Here is a 14,570-nt window from a genome sequence, read left to right as displayed (position 1 = left end):
AATCCGTAAGGAAATTTCTGCAGATAAAGCCTTATTCAAAGATTCACCACGTTGTTATTTATAAAGCAAAAATAGAAAATATCTAGTGAGAGAACAAATAATTTGAAGCATACTGATAATGATGAAAAGTACACAGCTGATAAACATTTTATTTATAAAAGGTTTGTAAAAACACGGAGAAATGCTTACGATATATTAACTAAGTGGGAAAAGCAGGATATGAAGTTGTACCAGTATATACAAAATACTTTGTAAAAGAACATCAGCAAATGATGTGGAGAAAAAAAGAGTGGAAGGAAATACAGCAAAATGCAACAATGATGGTCTCTGGGTAGTGGTAAGACTATGGGTGACTTCTTTTCTTTTTCCCTTCATCTTTCTGAATTTTGTATACTGGGAAACCCCCCATTTCACTTTTTTTTTTAAATTTATTGGGGTGACAATTGTTAGTAAAATTACATAGATTTCAGGTGTACAATTCTGTATTACATCATCTATAAATCCCATTGTGTGTTCACCACCCAGAGTCAGTTCTCCTTCCATCACCATATATTTGACCCATTTCACTTTTTAAAGAACATAAAAAAAGAAAAAAATAGTTCTACCACCCCACCCACCTCCCCACCCTACCCCTCTCCAGGGGGCCAGACTTAGGGTCACCTTGAGGTTCCCATTAGTTTCTTACTCTATCCCCTTCCTCTTACATTTTAGACACACACTTGCACCTGTGGTTTTCTCCACCCCATCCACCCCCAGCCACCAGAACCCAGAGGCAATTAACCCTTTCTTGACAAGGAAGGAGCCGAGCTTTTCTTTCCACCCTCCTTCCAAAACCTGGAATGAAAGCCGGGCTGGGAGGAGATCTGAAAGGCAACTTCTCCTTGCCTTCCAGTGTGCCCTGCCCTGGGCCAGGATTCAGGCAGGCCCAGAAAAGGCCCCAGCTGGGTCACGGTGTTAGGGGCAGAGCAGCGCCTACAGGGGCAGGTGGAACACTCCATACTCCAAATGTAGACTCTAAACTGGAGGGACCTGAGAGTTCAATAGGCCCACTGGTTTTCCAACTTGAGTATTAGAATCACCAGGCACTTATGAGACATGCAGATTCCTAGGCCCAGCCCCAGAAATGGTTTTGGTAGGTCTTGGTAGAGCCCAGGAATCACATTTTTAACAAGCTTCCTGAAGGACTAGGATACAGGTGGGTCACAGCCGAGCTGGGAAATCAGAATCTAACCCCAGCATGTTTCCTCCTCTCTCCACCTTATGCAGGAGAAAGTGGTGCTGAATTTGAGATTGGAAGGAAGGGCGGGGCAGGTGGGGTTTGGCGGGGAAAGACAGAGGCCTATTGCTGGGCACCCAGGCCCAGGGGATTGCCTCTAGCAGATACGAACCCAGGCCAGATCTCCTCAGCCCTGCCTGGCCCTGGTGAGGGCCCAGCGGCTACATGCCCTGCCCAGGGATGTGAACATATTGGGAAGGTCCCAGTCTCTGTTGAAATGAGGAGGCTACCACTGCAGGCTGACAGAGGCTTCCAGGTCAGGCTGGGGGACGCAGGAAGAGAGCCTGGGGAAGGTGGGAGGCGCCCTGGAGTCTAGCAGGTGAACTCTGAAGCCAAGGTGAAAGCCAGAAAGCTTACTCAAATGAATGGAAATCCAGTCACTCAGATTCACAGCAAGCCTGGTCTCAAGGGGCTCTGTGGCTAGACTGCAATGAACTTGGAGAGGCTGAGCTCCTCAGACACGTGAGGGGGAGGCCCTGGGCTCATGTCATGCTCAGGGTCCTGGAAAGAGGCTTCCTTTTCCTCTGAAGTCTGTAAGGACAATATTGGGGGTTGAAAGCAGAGCCCAGCTGCGGGGGGTCTCCAGGTAGCTGCTGGGTCTACCCCAGCTTTTTCACAGTTCCAGGTCTCTGTCCATCTAAGGGGCGCAGGAACTAACAGTGTCTCCTCTCCAGGATTCTCAGGCTTTGATTCACCTCTCCACCCTCCATCCATACATTCCCTGAAGGAGCATACTCATGGCTTAGGCCACATTCTGTCTTTAGATGTTGGAATCCTACCAGCCCAGAGCTCTTTAAGCTGTAATTCCCAACAAACTATTTGAGAATTTTCTGGATGGGGGAAAGGAGGTTGTAAAGTCAAGAGTCCTGGATCCCAAATGGCCAACACCTGCGATTACGAGGGGGTAGGTGGGTGAGTGTGGGGGAGTGGATGCTGAGCAAAGAACCCTCCCCCACTTCCTTGCACTGTCAGAGAGGAGCCAGGGCCTTCTGTCTGCACCTGGCTTAGGCACTGGATGTCCGTGTAGGGGCTGGCGGAGGACTTCAGGCTGGCACGAGGCCCTGTGGGTGCTGCGAGGTTGATGACCGCGTATTCCGGGACCAGGCCATTCCCCAGAGGCTAAAACAAAGACTCAGTCAGAACAGGCTGTTCTTGGCAGCAGGGATGGTCTGTGAGCCCAGGCAGAGAAGGGAAAGGCAGGAGGGGTGAGAAAGGGGAAGAACGCTGGTATGGAGTCAGTTTTGGGGTCCAATTTCCTGTGTCTCAGTGTGACCATAGGCAAGCCACCTAACCGCTCTGAGTCTCAGTTTCCTCAGCTATAAAATGGGGATAAGAATTTTTCCCTCAGGGTTATAATGAAAATCAATGATAATGTTTTATCATTCAACAACTGGGGACTCCTGGAATGATTAATTCGTTTTCATCATTGTTATTTCTAGCCTTTAAGCAGAAAGAACTTGCAGGCTGTAGGTTCTTTGTAATAGAAAGAGCAAAGTTGGGCACCTAAAAGATTCACCAAAAAACAAAAAGCACAGGAAGAATCTTCAGAGATTATCAGTGTGAGTAAGCCCTCCCTGATCAGACGAGGAAACCGAGGCCCAGGGAAGAGGGGTGGGTGGTCCAGAGTGAGTGGGGAAGCCCATCTCCTGTCCCAGACCCTGCTGCCCCCATGGATCCTCAGGTTGGAATGGCAGGTCCCTCCACTTCCCGCTCCCTTGTCCTAACAGTTGGGCAGAGCACAGGCGGAAGCCACCCAGGACCTCAGCCAATCTCCCAAGGGCAGAGCTGACCTGAGGTACCCTGGCCAGCGAGTCCCATGGGCTTGGCTTAGGCAGCAGCTAGAAGAAAGGAGCTACCATTTTCTGGACACCTATGGGGTGTCTCATCTCACTCTTTCCTAACTACAACCCTGTCAGATGCGAAAACCAAGGTTCAGACAGGTGACGTAACTTGCCAGCATCACACAACTGGCGAGTGACTGAGCTTGTGACCATTTGACCTCAGACCCAAGCTCTTTTACTGTATTATCCTGGCAGAGCATGTCATACACTTCTCTGTCTCCATGTCCCGGTCTACTCACTGGACCCCCTGCTTTTTTCAATACCCTAGCTGCAGGGTATGGACAGGGGTGAATGTCTGAGGGTACAGGGAATAGGAGAAGGGGAAAGGAGATTTCACAAGCGCTGTCACTCATGGCCCTTGTCCCTCCAGCCCTGCCTGTCATGAGGCCATGGCAGAGCTGGGATTAACCAGAAAACTCCTGAACGGACTCAGGTCCATTTCCCATTAATCCCATGTTAACAGCTTTATGATTGGGTCAAAGCCCAGCCACTACTGACCTCTGACCACCAACAGCCACACAAGTGTCCCCTACTCAAGGGTGACTGAATTTGAGGAAAGAACCTCATGAGGCAGAGCTCAAACTATACACGTAAGCAATAGCCAGGACCACTGTCCCACATCTGGTGCAGGTCTCCATCTCTCATTGGACAAGCAGCCTGTTCCAGCAGGTGCAGGGGCATTTTCTGGGTTCTAGAATATACAAGATATATAGGAAGAGCCTCTGCTTTTAGGCACTCGACAGTAAAGTTCTGACCTAATCCCAGCACTCCCAGTTGGGCTATTCCAGGATTCAGGGTCCATGACCGTCCTGTGTTCATGGATCAAGGATGGTGCTTTGTCCTGATTTTGGGGGAAGAGTGTCGGGCTTGGAGTTGGCTCCATTCTTCAACCACTTGTACTTCAGTGTGGGGTGGCGGAGAGGCACGGTGTAGCAGCCAGCCCTACAGACCACGATTGGTTTTGCCAGTTCTGCCTCTTTCAGGCTGGGTTGCTGTGGGAAGCTTACTTGTCCTCTCTGAGCCTCTATTTCTGATTCTGTAAGAAGAGGGGAATAAGACCTTAGCTGTGCAGGAGTTACAAAGATTTCATGATGTACGTAAAGCCCCTGGCACATAGTAGGTGTTCAAGAAAAGAGTAAAAGGAGCACTTTCGGCAGTCGCTCTTGAAGGGAACCAAATTTTGCCACCCCTTTTTGGGATATTGATTTTAAGCTGTTTATTAAGAAATAAGACTCAGAAAGAACCTTTGGCCCTCCCCCCTTGCCGGCCCAAGAGATTCAGACAAATAAACTGCCTTAGGAGGAAGACTTGGCTTAATCACCTTAAGATTTTTCACCGTAGCATTTAGCCAGGATGACTCCACGCCTGTTACCTAGCTAACCTAGATAACCCGTGTCCCCATTGCCTGAGTTGCCCAGCAAGAATTTTTCCTGCCACAGTATGTTTCACTCTTCTGGCAACTACCTGTAAATCACCCATTCTAACTTCTGAAATCTAATACCCTGTCCTCCCTTTTTCTCCTTTGTCTCAAATGTCTTATATACCCAATGTTGCTGTTTTTGGAATTTTCATGCCTATGTGAATTCCCCATGAGCGTGTATTTAAACATTTGATTTTTCTCCCTTTAAGCTATCTATTAATATGAGTATTAGCCCTGCTAGAAGAACTCGGAGATGGAGGGGCTAATTTTTTTTAGTCCCCACACTCTCTTGGGAAGGAAAATGCTGATCTGACCCCTAACATTTCCCTCTGAGTTTTTACACCCCCTGGGGCTCTCTGGCAGAGTAATTAGAGTGTCGTCTTTTGTCTTTGACCTGAATGTGGGCAAAGAACACCCAAACCCTTTCGATTTCACTTCCAGACTCGGCTGAAAACTACAGAGAAACCAAAAAAGAGCAAAAGCTCTCAACTGATTATGTTCACAGAGTCTTGCCTCTGACCCTCTCAGGAGACCCTGTTCCATCCTTCCCCCAACAAGGGGCCGCTCCACCCGCATCCCCTCTGACAGCTGGCCTTGGGCCCTTTCCTGTCCCATCCCACACCAGCAGGAGCTCAGGCAGGAAGTTGAGCAACAGACCTTCCATTCTCCTTCCTACCCCAGGCCCTCTTCTGGAGTTGGTGGGGTTGAGCCCCAGGGTAAACAGCCAGGAGGCTGGGCCCTGAAGGTGGCCAGTGGCAGATCCTCTCTCCCCATCTGTCTCCGGGACCTTTCCCTCACTCTTTTCTGCCACCTTTGGCCTTGAAGAGCTTCCTGAGACAACAGCTGCTTCCTAAGCCAAGCCCAATACCCTATTCCCGCCCCTGCCCCTCCCTAGAGAGATAGGACCTGAGGCTTTTGTCCTCACTGGCGCCAGGAAAGAAGGCGACAGCAACCCCTTTCCTGCCCCCATGTCCAAGGGAATCGGAGTGAAGGCATCTCAGTAAACAGCTGAGGAAGGAGAGGCCGGGTGGGGGGGTGGGGGGGTGAGTGAGGCAGGTGGCTTCAGTTTCCTGAATCCGTGAGTCTATAGTCCTTTCCTCATAAAATAGGAGTGCTGGTGTGGGATGGGATGGTCTCTTTTTTGCAGGTATCGGGAAGGGCCTTGCAGCAGGTAGCCTCAGGGCAAGTTCCCTTCTCCAGGAAGATGGGCCCTCTGCCCCCTGGCCCCAGGGCACCACCCTCAGCCTGGCAAGGAAAGCTCAGAGAAAACATTAGTGTTCTGGAAAGACTGGAGATGGGAGTACATATCTCTTGCTGCTTTCTATTTGGGCCACGACCTGCTGTATGATCTTAGGCAAGATTTTTACCCTCTCTGGGCTTCCGTTTCCTCTTCTGCAAAAGCAGTCTAGAGTCTATAGTTGTCATAATCTGCTGTGCTGTCAGAATCCTGGTGGGGAGGGGTGGGGGCGGTGCTTAAAATTCACGTTCCTGGGCTTCACCCTGAGGTTTCATTTGGGATAGTGTATTTCTAACACCTCCCACCCCTGACCACCCTCCAACCCCAGGTATTCGCAAAGAAGGTTTACACCAAACTTAGAGGAAGGCTGAACTAGATGATCTCAAAGGCCCTCTCTGGATCCGGCTCTGATGTTCTCTGATTCTAAAGGGGGTTGGGAAGAGGGTGCTGGGCCTGGGGAAGAGCCCTGCCTGGCCCCTGGAGGGAAGTCAGGGTGAGGAGGGGCAGTCTGTCAGCTCACAGCCAGAGAGCTGGTCTCTCCGATTACCTGGGTGTGGGAAGTGGAAAGCAGGAAGTGATCCCTGCCTCGAGGTCAGCCATGGAACACCAGACAGGGAGATGCAGAGGTGGGGCCCAGGTATCCTGAATTCCAGCCCCGAGGGGTCTGGGGTCTTAGCTTGGGTTTTGGCCTGCCTCCTTTCTTACCAAGTGTGAGAGGTAGACCTTCTCGTTCCTCTGTGTCTGCATGGCCTGTTGAGCTGAAAGAGACCAGGAGAAGCACCTTGAAGTCAGGAGTAGCCTGCAGCTGCTCACACAGAGGTGGACTGGTCCCCTTGCACCACTAAGCAGGGCAGGCAGGTTGGGCAGAGAAGCCCCTTCCAGCTCAACCCCTTGGCAATGGCCTTTTGAGATCAGTACATGGAAATTCTCTCCATTTGGGCCAGAAACCAGCTGGGGAAGCAATTCTGTGTTGCTCCTTAAGCCTCAGTGTGTGTAAAGGTCCCTGAGAAATTTTAGTCAAATGCAGATTCTAATTCAGTATGTTGGGGCCTGAGAGTCTGTATTTCTAACAGACTCCCAAGCGATGTCATGGCCACTATGTCACTGGAGACCACAATTTGAGAGGCAAGAGGCTCTGAGGTTGTGACCAGAAATGCTCCCACACTGTGTGCTCCGCCCCAACTCCTCTGAGGGGACCTGGGGACATGGGCAAAGCTGACATTTCTTCCTGGGGCCACACAGGGAGGAGTTGGGAGGCAGGTCCAGGGTGTCCCCACGGATAAGTGCGCAGGGACAACATTGCCAATTTGCAAAGTGTTTTCCCACACATCTTCCTGGCTCCACTGCTTCCTGGCTATGCAAACACATGTTTTAATTATATCGTGTTAAATGAAGTATATAGTTAAAATGAACTTCACTAATTTCTTTTTACTTCTTTTCATATGATTATCAGAGATTTTTAAACCACAGATGTGGCTTGTATTCTATTTCTGTTGGACATATATCTGTGACCTGAAGAAGCCAGAGCTCAGGGAACTTAGGTGACTTGTGCAGGGTTACATAGCTAAAATGTGGCAGCACTGGGATTTGAAGCCAAGCCTCGAAACAAGCTGAGCAACTCTGGAGACCCAGGGGCAGGTGTGGAGCCACAATGTCTGCTATGCTCAAATTCAAGTGCTCAGCCTTGCCTTTCGCCCTGTGGTCAGTCCTGACACAAGAGATTGGACATGGATTTGCTGGGATAGATTATAGAGAGAGAAGTGACTGATGAGCTCGGACAGCCATGAGCAAGCCAAGAGCCCCCATTCTCCCACTGCCCCATTTGAATTACTTTTTTCTACTATTGATGGCCCTGTGTTTCCCTCAAAAGGGAGGAGCAGGACTCCTGATACCCATGTCTCAGACAGACACACTGAGCCCCAAGGTCTCTCTGCGGTGGTGGGAGGACTGCAGGTCTCAGTGAGGTTCCCAGCCGAGAGCCTCCCAACCACTTCAGTCTACCTTTGCTCACCTTTCTTCCTGCACTGGAGCATGTACCGGCCCAGGGCAGCCAGGCCTGTGGCCAGCAGAAGGGTCAGCAGCACCAGGACGGGCGCCAAGATTCGGACCACTGAGCGGGATGTCCTGTGGACCAGACAGAAGGTGGCCAATGGCTGTCACCAGATATCAATGGCATGGTGTGCACCACGGCTTTGTTTTGAGTCCCAGCCATGTCCCTTGTTTTTCCCAAGGAGGTCAGAGGGCACCAGGGACCAAACATCTGGTCAGTCCCAATGGAAAGGACCCCAGCCCCCACCGCCAACCCCAGGAGACACTTTCAGCTGGGTCTGCACTTGCCCACAGTTACGTGGATGGCAGTAATTGACTGCAGTTACATATAAACCCCCAAGAAGCAATCCTTCAGGCTAGGACTCCAGTTGGATAAGAAAACAAATTGTTTTGGGTTCCATATTCTCATGCTTGGCGTGGGGCCCAGTTCAAAGTGTACAGGAAAAAACTATTGGCCTGGGGTGGTTGTCCCCTGTGGGGCGGGGGGCTGTCCCCTGGAGAGAGTCCTCTGTGGGGACTAGGGCCCCAGTGGACCCTTCACCTTGAATGGGCCTGCGTGTCCACAGCAACAGGGCTGCTGGCCCCTGGAGTGTAGGTTGTTCACTGCTCAAGGGCCCTGCTGAGGGGTGGAATGGGGGCTGAACCTGCCCTAGGTGCCTCTAGCTGCAGCTATGACAAGAGGCTGCTCTCCTGGAGGAGGGAGTGTTCGGTTCTTATTTGCACAGAGGCCCTTTATGGTTTGGTGATGGCCTGACAGGTGACCTTGGTATTCTGGAGCTCACCTAGACTTGGACCTGCTGCTGGTGATAAGTCTGTTGTCCTCTGTTGAGGTGGCATTCAGATATGGTGCTGGGCTGGAGGTCCCTGCATGAGGAGAGGTTGCTTTGTGAGGAGAGGTCTCTTCATTTGGAGAGGTCGCTGCGTGAGGAGAGGACCCTGCATATGGAGAGGTTCCTGTGTATAGAGAGTTTCCTGCATGCTCATATGGGGATGTCTCTGGGAACGGAAAGGCCTCAGCCTCTGTCTTCCCCTGCTTGGTTGCGGTGACTGTCGAGTGGAGACCAGGAGAAGCTACAAGTCCAAAAGCAATGTCTCAGCACCTTTCCTGACGCTGGAATCCTAGCTTCCCCAGACCTCTGACCCTTGACCTCTAACCTCTACCCTCCCTGGGACCAGTTTCTCAGAACATCCCTAGGTAAAGGATATTCCAGGAAGCAAACAGAGGCCTAGGTGAAGCCGTTTTGAGAAAGCAGGCCATATCACAGGCATGCCCCATATTTGTTCACAGTTTTCAGCCCCTTTTTGTGCCTGAAGCCTGTTGTCTGTGGGGAGGGGCACACCCTCATCCCCACATCCATGACCCATTCCAGTGACCCCTCAGTAGATACCTTCCTGCCCTGCCCCTATAGTCCTGGCCAATTGTCACCTCTGCCCTCACCTGAAAGTCCTCATAGCATCACATGCCCACCCCCAGCACCTATGCCTCAGTAGGCCTCGGTCTCTTTCAATAGCTATGGGGTCAACAGGGCAGGGTGGAAGGGACAGGTTCAGAGGTCAGGGCCAAAGGCCCAGCGTCTCCTGCTCACCCCTCGGACCCTAGGTGGAGCACACAGATCTGAGCTGTGTGGGGTCAGGCAATGTCCACTTCCTGGCTTTGCAGCTTCCTGTGTGACCTAATCCTGCTGAGCCTTTAGCTGACTATCCGGCTCCCGGGCTGTGGGGGGTCATAAAATGCAGTGTCTGGCACCAGGCAGGCTCTTACTGGATGTTTCTTTGCAAAGAGGTGGAGGAGAGGCAGAAAAACCACACACTCACTCAATTCTGGGAGCTGAGTTTGCCAAGCATTGGTGGTGGACTGGAGGCTTGTTGTAGCAAGAGGCTGGAAAGGAGGAGTGGGGAAGGGAGAACAGCAGGGACCTAGGGGAAAGGGAGAGGCTGGTCTCAGGGAGGCAAGGATCACTGCTTTGAGCCAGATTCCCTGCCTTGGGAGCAGCCAGCAGCTTTCCCACCCCCACCCCCCACTTCCCCTCAGAGTACCGCCATCTTCTTCCTCGGCTGCTAGGGAGAAATGGGTGGTAGATTCCAGCATATCACTGGCCTTCCCTTCCTGCAGTCCCCTTGGCTCCCTCTTGGCTTAGACCTTCAGCTTCCCTTGTCCCCCAACTGCCCACCAGCCTACCCTTTCCATGCCACCCTTCACACCGATGTCAGTTTTATCCCTAAACTATATATTGGATCCCATCACTCCCTGCTTCAGGACAGTCAATGGCTCCCCACTGCCCATAAGCGGAAGTTCAAACTTTTTCTCGTGCCTTTCAAGGTCTTTTAAACTCAGACTTCAGCCCACCTTGCCAACTTCATCTCTTCTCCATCCCATGAGCCAGCCGTACAGAGTTGCCCTCTAGTGCCTTTGAAACGAGCCTCCTGCCTGCCTCCACGCCTTTGACGTGTTCCACTGTGTGCCATGCATTTTCTTTCCATCTCTGCCTAACACACTTCTTTCTGTCCTTCAAGTGCTGGCTCAAAAGTCAACTCCATAACACCTACCCCGGAAGGTGCAAATCCTTTTTCCTTTGTGTACCCACAGTACCCTGTGCACATTGCCAGTGGAACTAATACTCAATTATGTGGTAATAACTTGTTTATGGGTTTCCCCACTAGGATGGGATCCCTCAAGGGCAAAATGCCAACCCCTGCTCAGCACAGTGGGTATAAACCGAGTGTGGTCAAACCCCCAGGAGCCACTGAGCTCCCCAATTCCCCAGGTCCATCTGTTGCCTCCTTTCTGACTTACATACCATCCTGGATTCTCTCCCTATCCCCACCACCCTCTATTCTAACACTAGGTCAGTTTTTCTCCAACTTTTCTGATCAAATGATCAAGTCTTCTGCACATAAAGACTATTTTTCTTTTTCTCTCCAGTATTTATATTTCTCAATCCTGTCATATTTCATTGCCTCGGGCCTCTAGGCAATGATGGAGAAAAGAAATGATACTGGGCACTCTTGTCTTGTCCTGACCTTCCTAGAAATTCTTCTAATGCTTCGCCATACTTAGTATGAGCTGAGACAGCTCACACTGGCTCCACGAGAGCCAATTCTTGACTTTTCAGGAATTTTGTGAGCCGGTTATTAAACTGTTGGTGGCTGGAAATTGGTAGCAGAGGCATTTATGCCACAGAAATTGGCAAACACTACAAATCAGGGCTTCTCCAGCCAGTTGTTAAACATGCACCAGCACATTGCTGCCATTTGTCTTCTTTATTTTCAATATCCCAACTGTCATCAGAGAGAGGCCAACAAGGTCTGATACAGGAGGATAATATAATGATGCATATATTATACACAAATAAATTATTATAAATGAGAGTAGGAATGAAAACAGGAGAGCCTCAAATATAGGTAAAATTGATCACCACCAGGTAAAAATGACGTCTGATGGTTGATAAGGATTGGTATGTAGAGATCAGAGAATCTTGTAAACAATGTGATTTGGTTCAATGTGGTTTTGATGCTGCTGTTATTATTTGGTGAGTTTATGTTTATTTCTTTGAATTAAAATAAAGACCCATGGAAGATGGGGATCTAGCTGTGGGGATGGGCCTGGGGATGGGAATGGGTCCCAGCTCTGGGGCCAGGAGAAGTTAAGAGCCAATGCCAAAGCCAGAAATGACCTACTTTTGGATCCTGGCTCCACCACTTCCTACTATGAGACCCTGGGCAAATCATTTTATCTCTTGGAGCCTCAGTCTCCCATCTGTGAAATGGGATACAAAGACCTACGTCACCCTTACTGACCTGCACATGGGTTGGCCACTCTCCTGGGCTCTCCCTGGATTCTTTCTCCTTGGCTCAGCTGGTCCAGGTGGGATTCTGGGCACCCAGAGAGGTCCTCCCTCCCCAGCCAGAGCCCCATGGCTCCACCCTCAGCCCCCTAAGATCCCCGAGCTCAACAAACTCCTCTGCACTCCTCATACCTGTTCTCAGGACTTCAAGATCAGGGGAAGAGGAGGTGAGAAGGGAGAGCTGAGGCCACTGGCAGGTGAGACCAGTGTGGCCATGGCTTAGGCGATGCTGCGGAGTGAGCCTCGGATGTTGTGACTAGGGCCCCGCCTGAGTCATCCTCAGGAACCTCTCTTGACTCCAGGGAGGGGGGGAGTCTTTTGTATTCTGTGTCCATCTCGTCCCTCGCCCATGACAATCTCTCCCACATTTGGACACAGAGCAACTGAGCCTGGAATTGGACAGATCTGGGTTTAATCCTGCTTTGCCACCTACTATGATTGTGACCTTGGGCAGCAAGAGTGAAAGAACAGCTGAGGCTCAATGCGGCAATGTCTGTGCCCCAAATGCTGGTGCACATTTGACCTGTGTGATTTCACCGAGTCCTTGAGACCCTGCCCCATGAGTCATTACCTCGCTTTGTGATGGGAAAACTGGGTCCACCACTAACCACCTACCCACCCTTCCCTCTTCCCCTCTGCATCTCCTGGCCCCCAGCCAGGGAAAGAGAAACATTTGTTACCTGGAAGGACTATCAGAGAGACCAGGAAAGTCTCATCCAAGCCCAGCATTTTGACACCACACCAGTACTTCCCCGTGTCCTGCACGCTGAGGTTCGTCAGGGTCACGTGAAACGTGAGTTCCTGGGGACTATCTTGGATGGACACCCTGCCCTCTGTCTTCTCCTGGCCATCGTCTATGTAGATAGCGTCAGAGCAGCGTAGGAGGAAGAGCCCAGTCTTCCGGCACCAGTATTTCTTGTTTTTCCTCAGCTCTTCCCTGTAGGTGCATTGTAGGGACACAGTACCACCTTCAAATTCTCTGACCTCCTTCGGGCCCACCAGGGCTCCATAACCTGAAACCACAGCAAGGGTGGAAGGTGGAATTCCTTGGATTCAAGTACCAGGGTCAAGACCAGAAGGTCTTCGTCAGTCACCCCTTTCTGGGGCAGCCCTGTCAGAGCTGGTACTCCCCTTCCCCACCAGGGAACCTTGGGACAGAGCTGTTGAAATATATATATTTCTATATAATTGCTTCCCTAAACCTGGCGTATTAGCAGATTGTGGATGGGGAAGCTCTAGATTCAGACAGCCTGGAGTCTGAATCCCAGCACTGCTACTTGATAGCTGTGTGACTTTGGAGAGAAATTGCTTGACCTCTCTGGGCTTCTGAGTTTTCTCATTTATAACTGATGACAATGTCCTAGTTCATTTAATTTATGATGCTATCATGTGTGAGATACACTATAATTTTATATACCACTAAAAACAACATCATCAATTGAATAATTGACATCACTTATAAGATGCATCCTGATTTTTTATGTTAAAAGGTAAAAAAAAAAATGTAGGTCTGCGAATTGATTAAACAGGATAATGCTCTACCTCTCAGGGAGGTTGTGAGCGATATAGCAGAAGTTTACGAAATATATGCTGAGTTTAATGTGGCAACTGTATAGGCGGTGTCTTGTCTGCCTTTAGGCTTGGCGCAGAGTAGGAAAATGAAAGCAAGAGAAGAAAAGCTTCTCTCACAGCCACTCAGCCACGAAGAGGCTGGAACCCCGGGTCTGGGAGAAGACCTGGCTCTGAGTTTCAAAACCAGCAAGTGCCAGCCCCCTCTGAGGGCTGAGGAGGCGGAGGGCAAGTGGGGTGGGGGCAAGCCTGGAATGATAAGAGCCACAGGCGCGGTGGGGATAAGAACTGTAGGTTTAGGAGTTCCCCTCTGCAGACCCAAAAGGCGAGGTTGGACCCGAGCCCCACATCCCTCCACTACTCCCCCTGCCTCCATCTCACCTGGAAGCACGAGGCAGCTCCACAGCAGGACCAGGGGTCTCATGGTGGGCGCCGAACACGCGGACACGCGGGAGCACTCGCCGGGAACTGGGAACTCCTCACCCGGCCAGGGGCTTTAGCGTCCTCCAGATGAGAGCGATCAAAATGAGGAAGGGAGGGGAGGGACCGTCCGGGTCACCCCTCGGCGCCCAGCCCAGGGAGACGCCTCTGCCATTCCCTTCACTTACCTCCCCCCACGCCCCACCCTGAAAACCCACGCCAGTGCTTCTCCTAAACTCGTGCCCCTTGCAGGCATACACTCCAGGGGGTCTGTGGGTCAAGTTCAGCGAGTCCATGAATTTGGATGGAAAAGAATTACATATTGACTTGCACTAACCTGTAAGTAGTATCTTCCGTCTATTATAAGTATTACCAGGACCTGTGACTTTGTCACCAATAAAATTCTAGCACATCAGGTTGTCACCGAGAGCTCAAAATACCGTGTACTCTCCTCACTGCTTGGAAAATCATTATTAACCTGCCACTAAAACTGATTATTTAAAGCGCTAATAAAGAACCACATTTATTCCTATATTATGTACCTATAAATATTTTGATAACCACTTCAATATTATTGGTTTTCTTCTAAGCATATGTAGTTTATATATTTAAAAGACTATTATTCTGAAAGGAGGCCCATACGCTTCACCAGACTGCGAAGCGGTCAGTGGTACAGAGGTTAGAGCCCCTCTGGCAGTGCCCACTTCCCCTCCTTCTCCATCGCCTCCCGGAGGGCGCAGTACCTCCCTTTGGCCACCGAGCGGCGGTGCAGGCAAGTTGCACCGGGGGTGAGGGAAGCTGCAGGGGCGGGCCGAGAGGGAGCCATCTGCAGACCGAGCTGCAAGGCTCGTCTCCCCCTGCACAGAGTTGTCTTCCCATCGAAAAAAGTGAATTAGCAGTTTCCCACCGAGGA

At 50.7% G+C, this 14,570-nt stretch overlaps 1 protein-coding gene across 2 annotated transcripts; it reads right to left on the bottom strand.

Annotated features, from left to right (window-relative positions):
- Positions 1–116: 116 nt before the first annotated feature.
- Positions 117–13,807, bottom strand: CD300LG (CD300 molecule like family member g). 2 transcript variants are annotated; one of them, XM_088788950.1, is made up of 8 exons: positions 13,619–13,807; positions 12,349–12,681; positions 9,639–9,740; positions 8,606–8,894; positions 7,786–7,898; positions 6,480–6,532; positions 2,276–2,395; positions 117–1,807 (listed from the first exon to the last, which is right to left on the bottom strand). In XM_088788950.1, the coding sequence occupies exons 1-8, from the start codon at positions 13,659–13,661 to the stop codon at positions 1,697–1,699; spliced, it is 1,164 nt and encodes a 387-aa protein (XP_088645076.1). In that variant the 5' UTR covers positions 13,662–13,807; the 3' UTR covers positions 117–1,696. The 2 variants fall into 2 exon arrangements, with proteins under 2 accessions (XP_088645076.1, XP_019607800.3); XM_019752241.3 differs by lacking the exons at positions 117–1,807; positions 2,276–2,395 and adding an exon at positions 3,569–4,153 and having other exon boundaries at positions 13,619–13,802.
- Positions 13,808–14,570: the final 763 nt, after the last annotated feature.

This window comes from Rhinolophus sinicus, chromosome 12 (genome assembly GCF_057876585.1).
Source record: "Rhinolophus sinicus isolate RSI-liver-muscle chromosome 12, RSI-T2T, whole genome shotgun sequence".
Classification (NCBI taxonomy): domain Eukaryota; kingdom Metazoa; phylum Chordata; class Mammalia; order Chiroptera; family Rhinolophidae; genus Rhinolophus; species Rhinolophus sinicus.
Note: the sequence above shows the minus strand (reverse complement) of the source record. Positions and strands in the feature narration are given on the sequence as shown.

Excerpts from the sequence above, each read along its gene's own strand:
- CD300LG (XM_088788950.1), bottom strand. The coding sequence starts at position 13,661 with ATGAGACCCCTGGTCCTGCTGTGGAGCTGCCTCGTGCTTCCAG. Across the intron at positions 12,682-13,618 it reads GAGCTGCCTCGTGCTTCCAG|GTTATGGAGCCCTGGTGGGC; the intron begins GTGAGATGGAGG and ends CTGTGGTTTCAG. Across the intron at positions 6,533-7,785 it reads GCTCCAGTGCAGGAAGAAAG|CTCAACAGGCCATGCAGACA; the intron begins GTGAGCAAAGGT and ends GGTCTCTTTCAG.